At 54.6% G+C, this 6,270-nt stretch overlaps 1 protein-coding gene across 3 annotated transcripts; it reads right to left on the bottom strand.

The window, feature by feature from the left end:
- Positions 1-239: 239 nt before the first annotated feature.
- Positions 240-4,835, bottom strand: LOC119567496 (zinc finger protein 629). Of its 3 annotated transcripts, XR_006285885.1 has the most exons (3): positions 4,536-4,706; positions 1,484-3,782; positions 240-373 (listed from the first exon to the last, which is right to left on the bottom strand). XR_006285885.1 is itself a non-coding variant. In XM_037913629.2 (2 exons), exon 2 carries the CDS (start codon positions 3,719-3,721, stop codon positions 2,717-2,719), a length of 1,005 nt encoding a protein of 334 aa, XP_037769557.1. In that variant the 5' UTR covers positions 3,722-3,782; positions 4,536-4,835; the 3' UTR covers positions 240-2,716. The 3 variants fall into 3 exon arrangements, 2 of the variants coding, with proteins under 2 accessions (XP_037769557.1, XP_037769558.1); XM_037913629.2 differs by having other exon boundaries at positions 240-3,782; positions 4,536-4,835; XM_037913630.2 differs by having other exon boundaries at positions 240-3,785; positions 4,536-4,707.
- Positions 4,836-6,270: the final 1,435 nt, after the last annotated feature.

The raw sequence follows: 6,270 nt of genomic DNA, 5'->3' as shown, positions 1-6,270 counted from the left end.
CCATGTCAGCTGTCCCCCTCTCAACCTGCAGCCTCAACACAAGGAAAAGCCAACAGAAAATTCCCATGTGAAGGTGAAGTGTGACTGAAGCTTCAGCTGGCTGGACCACTAGACATGGAAAGGCCCAACTGCTCCCTCTGTATTTTCTAAGGAAATTAACATTCCAGGGCCTGGGGTTTGGCTTTAGAAACCAACTGTGGGGGGTGGAGGTGTCGGGGGGCAGGAAACAGCTGATAAAAGACAGTCAGTTTCCCATTTAATGATGATACTTTAAAAAGGCAAAATGTTAGCACCTGCAACAGATACAAGCCGATCATCAGCAGAGCAGGAAAAATCAGAGCATCAGCAGTCACTAGAATAGCATCAGTGGCATCTATGCAAAATAAAAAATGCCCAGATGAAGGGAGCGTTCGGGCTGAGCAGGTAAGCAAACAAGTCAGGGTTCTGAACATGTAACGCTACCCCTGTGCCCTGGTTGCTCTCTGCTACCATCCAGCTCTCCCTACAAGCTAGTGCTGAAATAATACAACAGGGGATATTTTACATAGCACCTTGTCCTTGGGCAATTACTGTTCATTGTTCTCACAATGGTCCAAAATCTCAAGCTGGGATTTTCCAAGGCGCCCGAGGCTTTTTAAATAGAATTGTTCTCTATAAAGCATAATGCATTTAACATGTTTTGCAACTACACATGCAACAGAGAGGGGCTCTGCCACAACTGGGAGTGTCCATGCACCCAGCCTCCCTGGGAGCAGCCACTCCAGCTCTGAGTAACCTCTCACACGCACCCTGGGCTCCGGGACTCAGCTGGTGCAGCTGTGAGTCCCCTCAACTGACCCAAATTCCACGGGATGGGGACGAATAAACTCTGGAGACTGAGGCCCAGGGTGTTGGAGCCAGGGGAGCAGAACCACGGCAGTGCCCAGCTCCCTGTTCTGGGGCAGAGATTTCAATTAATGGGCTGGGTGTGATATGGAGAGCAGGGTAACGAAAGCTGGTGGGTGGGGTGGACTGAGGGGAATATAACCTGCCTCAAGGCAGTTTGCTCCCAGCTGGAAAACGGGGGAATCCCCAGGCCCCTGGCTCCAACATCTTATCAGCTCAGCTCCGACAGCATGACAAACTGGAGTTTGGAGTGATGTGTCACAGACTGGTTGAAGGTGCCAGCGCAGAGAACCAGCAAAGTTAACTGAAGGGGGAGAGGCTATTTACACAGAAAAGGAGAGAGAAACCCCCTTTTCTGAATGCATCAGCACAGGGGGATCTGCTGGATCCGTGTCCAATCTGACCAACTGCACAAGAGATGGGGATCAGTGTTGGGGAGAGGAGCCAGGCTCAACGGCCCCTTCATATCCTCACCACAGGTAACGGAAGTGCAGGCTAAACCCAGACTGAGCCCTGATTTCATAGCTCCAGCTGAAGTCTACAGGGCTTCCCTGGGGCTCAGGGAAGTTCAGATCCTCTGGGCTTCCGGAGTGCTTACCTTCCCAGCTGACACTGTGCAAAAAGACCAGCGAGTGCCAGTTCCGGGGTATCCAATCACATTGTACACACCAGCCCAGCTGGGAACAGGGCTCCACTGTCCACCTCAACTCATCCATACAGGCCAATGATCATGTAAAACCAAATAAATTCTTCTAAGAAGTAGCTCCCTGCTGAAAGAGGTGCCCCAAAGAACAGGCTCTTTATCCCACCCCCGCCCTGCACACTGGCTATACTATGTAATGACAATAACCAAATCTCATGCTTCAGATGCTCCCCTACAGGGGACAGGATGGAATTTTTTTTCCAATGCACCATTGGCCAGATGTATCTGGGTTCCTTTTTCACCTTTCCCTGAAGCATCAGAGATTGGCAACAAGACCCAGGTGAGGTAAACCAATGCTCTGAAGTGGTTCAGAGAATCCTTTTTCTATATGCCTGGCTGGTAGGTTTTGCTCACTTGCTCAGGGTCAGACTGATCACCAGATTTGGGGTTGGGTAAGAATTTTCCCCCGGTGCAGAGATGCTGGGATCATACTGGCATCTCTCACCTAATCAATTCCCAGCCATGGCAGGGGCCCGTTGGTCTCTCCTGTTCTCTTCTCTGACTCACAACAGTTTAGTCTCTTAAGCGCTGAAAGGTTTTAGTTTAATTAAAGTAATTAGGCTCAATATAGCGGTATTTGAGTGAGATTCGTCGCCTGTGATATACAGGAGGTCAGGCTAGACGATCTAATTGTCCTCTCTGGCCCTAAACTCTATGAAATTCTGGATGTTCACGGGGTCTAAGTGAGTTAGGCACCCAGATCCTGTTGATTCTGTGGGGCAGGGACCATCTCTCTGTTCTGTGTTTGTACTGCGCCTAGCACTGTGGTTCCTTGTCCATGACTGGGGCTGCTAGGTGCTACGACGATACAAATAATACTAATGGAATTGGGGTAGCTTACTCCTTAATTCTCTAATGAAAACCCCTCAGAGATCTCCCTTTGCTCTGGGTGGGATTTGAGGCCCAAATTCTTACAGTTGTCAAGACGTAACTCTATGCAACATTGCAACACCTAACTGATTTAGGTACCTAGGTCTCAAGCCCAGAAGTGACACAAGCACAGGGGACCCTATGTCTTACTGGAACCTGATGGGGGATTGTGCTACTGAATCACGCTGGGGCTTGGGAAAATCTCCCACTTGGTTCCTGGGCCCTCAGCTCCCACTGCCCAGAACCAATGGAATGATTTCAGTATGTCTGGGTGGGGTAGGGCCACAAGGGCAGAAAGGACACAGGATTCTCCCCGGTGTGGGTTCGCTCATGTCTCTTGTGGTGGGAACTGCGGCTGAAGCTTTTCCCGCAGTAAGTGCATATGTAGGGTTTCTCTCCTGTGTGGATCCGGTGGTGCTGGGTCAGAGTGGATTTGTCAGTGAAGCTTTTCCCGCAGTCAGAGCACGTGTAGGGCTTCTCTCCCGTGTGGATCCTCTGGTGTCGGATCAGGTTTGAGCTGACATTGAATCTTTTTCCGCAGTCAGGACACTCGTAGGGTTTTTCTCCTGTGTGGATCCTCATGTGTTTGACCAGGTCCGAGTTCTGGCTGAAGCTTTGCCAGCACTCGGCACACGTGTTGGGGATCTCGATGGTCGGGGTTTTCTTCTTAGACACTTTAGTTTCTTTCACCTTCCCAATAGTGGCACTTTCCCAGTGTATGCATTTGTCCTGTCTCTTCCCTGGAGGGCTCCTCAGATGCCTCTTGTGGTGGGAGCTGCGGCTGAAGCTCTTCCCACAGTCGATGCATTTATAAGGCTTCTCACCCGTATGGACGCGTTGGTGCTGGGTCAGGGTGGACTTGTCTGTGAAGCTTTTCCCGCAATCAGTGCAGGGATAGGGCTTCACCCCCGTGTGGGTTCTCTGGTGTCGACTCAGGTTTGAGCTGACGCTGAAGCTCTTCCCGCAGTCGATGCATTTATAGGGTTTCTCCCCCGTGTGGGTTCTCTGATGGTTCATAAGGTCTGAGTTCTGGGTGAAGCTTTTCCCACACTCGATGCAGATGTTGGGCCTCTCCCCTGCATATGCTCTCTGGCAGACGATGGTGTCTTTGCTCTTCCTCACAGCTCTCCCGCGGATGCCTGATTTACCCTCTCTCTGCACAAGAGAGCTCTTCTGTAGCTTGTCCGACTTCCTCTGATTCTTGAGGGACTTTTTCTGGTTCAGTCCCTGTGAACCATTTCCTCTGGATCGCTTCGGAGGCATCTTGTCATGAGTTGCTTTTTACCAGCACATGCGAATGAAGATGTTTCCTGCTTGCACTCACCTGCTGAGACAGAGACAAAGTCATTCCTTGTGCGGGGGGGGGGGGGAGGGGCGGGGAGAGGAAGGAAAGGACCTCAGAGAGGGAAGGGCAAAAGCTGCACCATAATGCAAGTATCGGTTGATAATTCATGCTAGAATTCATTCCAGTGCAGATCTGGCCCCTCTCACCCAGACTCAAACCACTGACACATTTTTAACCTGGCTCCACAGTCACAGTCCCTGAAACAGACACTGAAAAAGAATCAAAGGAGCCGCTTTGGGGGGGGGGGGTCCCCCTGCCACTGTCCTCAGGGCGGCACATCGCCCCAGCAGCGCGGGGACCAGGCAGAGGCAGGAACTGGCTTTTCCTCTCCCTGCGCCTCCCCTTGTCCCAGGGAAGTCAATCTGCCCGGGGTGCTGCAGGGAATGGGGATGGGCAGGGCTGGGAGCCGGGAACCTCGCTCCCCACTGATTGCTCCTGCTGCCCCTGCCAGTCTCTGCCCCTGTCTCCCTCCTACCCCCTCCCCTACCCTCCCCTCCCCTCGGGCTGGGAGACTCGGTCCCTGGCCCGGCCCGGGGCGGTCGCTCCCCCAGCGCTGGCTCGGCTCCTGCAGGCGCTCAGTGGGGCAGAGCCGGGGGGGGGGGTCAGGGAGGGCAGCAGCTCCGGGACTCGCAGACCCCCCCCCCGGGAGCAGAGCTGGGGCGAGGAGGGGCCGTTGGTGCGGAGTCACTTTCCTGCCCGGCCCCAGCCCTTCCCCCGGGTCTCTCCCCTCACCTGCAGGCTCCGGCTCAGGGGCTGGTGTCGGCCCCCGGAGAAAGTCCCCCCGGCTGGGCCCAGAGGGGCGCTAGGGAAGGGCTCTCCCGGCTGGGGAGCAGCAGCGGCTCAGGGCAGGGTTTCGGGTCACAGCTATGGAGGCCGCGCAGCAGCTGACCCAGGAAGCTCCGCCCCAGCCCGCTGAGCAGAGGGACCAAGAGCGCGGAGCGAGCGCCCGGCCCGCCCAAGCAAGCGGCAGAGCCACCTGGCGGCCAGCGCTGAGGAAATCGCCCCCGCCCGCAACACCGCAAGTTCGGGATCAGAGCCGGATCCGTCTGTCCCGCTTTACATGGGCTGTGGACCAGAAACACACGGACACCCCCAGCCAGTACAGGAGGAGGCGTGTCGGCGCGGGGACTCGGTTCTGCAGCCACCCAAACAGGGGTGCACAGTGCTGGGGCAGGAGTGTCCATCCCGGTCATCTGGCTGCCTGTATAGCCCAGAGGCTCTGGTAGCATGGGAAAGACTCTTCCTGGCTGCCCCAGGTGTGAGCTGAGCTGCACAGATGCTCAGGAAAGGCCTAGTGCCAGTGGTGCAGGACTCCTACCCTGCCCCTAACGAAGGAAGGAAAACACACCCTTTTGGGGGCTCACACTCACAAATGTAAGGCTGAGGGTGCGTCCTGGTGTTTGAACTGTCAGCAGAGGGTGGGCCTCCTGCAATAGCACTCCCAATGTGGGCCTGGTGCAGATGTCAGTGATCACACCAGGACAAAGGCACCATATCCTGACACTGCCCGTCGTTCTCTAGGCTTTTGTTCTTGTGGATCCCGCACTCAGTTCTCATGCAGGTGAGAGCAGTTTCTTTTGGCCAGCGGTGTCTGCAGGAGCTGTGCTGTTCCCAGGGGCCCCAGTCCAGGGCAGAGCAGGCCCACCTGCCCCTCAGTTCTTTCTGACCCTCTCAGCAATGGGACAGAACTTGAGCAGGATCCATCTGTTTCCCCACCACACTTTGTCCTTCACATCGTTTATAGTTAGCTTAATTAGGGACTTTGTTGGTTTAATTAGGTTTTTTTTATGCCATTGGCAAGAGAACACAAACAGTTGCCCCTCCTCCCCCTGCATGATATTTTAAGGTTTTTTTGTGCATACTGGGGGCTTCTCAGTGCTGAAATCTTCCGGCTAAGTCCCCAGGCTGTAAATTTTGCCCTCTGCCCGGTGCCAGTTCACGATGGGCACTCCAGGTGATGTTTTTATCCAGGGGAAGGGAATATCCAGACCACTTCTCCATCCGCTGCTCCTTTTCTACGTGGACCCAGAAGGTGCGAGGTGCCCATCTGATGTTATTCATATCGGTGCACTCCACGGAGCGGGCTTCAGACCCAAACATCAAGGGTGTCAGGGGGCCACCCCTCTGAGAAACCCCACTCAGCCAGCGCCCCATTGAGCCAGGATGCCTCCCTGAGAGCTCAAGCCTCTTCTCTACTGAATGGCCCCTGTTGTTGATAGCTGAGAAGGCTGCACAGGCCTCCTTGATCCAGGCCTCAACTGCTACTGACCCAGCTAGGCAGGCGCATTGCTTCAAGGTCACCTCCTGCAGTGCCTACGAGACAAATGTCTCTGACTCATCTCTGGATTCTCAGTGCTCTACTGACACCTCAGCACTGACTGTGCACTGGTGCCCTCAGTACTGACCCAGCCACTGAGCAGTCTTGTCCAGTACCAACACTTCGGCATTCATTGTGCACTGGGTTCCC

Source organism: Chelonia mydas, chromosome 14, assembly GCF_015237465.2.
Source record: "Chelonia mydas isolate rCheMyd1 chromosome 14, rCheMyd1.pri.v2, whole genome shotgun sequence".
Classification (NCBI taxonomy): Eukaryota; Metazoa; Chordata; order Testudines; family Cheloniidae; genus Chelonia; species Chelonia mydas.
The sequence above is the reverse complement of the archived record's forward strand: the minus strand, read 5'-3'. Positions and strand labels throughout refer to the sequence as shown.

Bases quoted from the DNA above. Each gene is read 5' to 3' on its own strand.
- LOC119567496 (XM_037913629.2), bottom strand. From the start codon at position 3,721: ATGCCTCCGAAGCGATCCAGAGGAAATGGTTCACAGGGACTGAACCAG.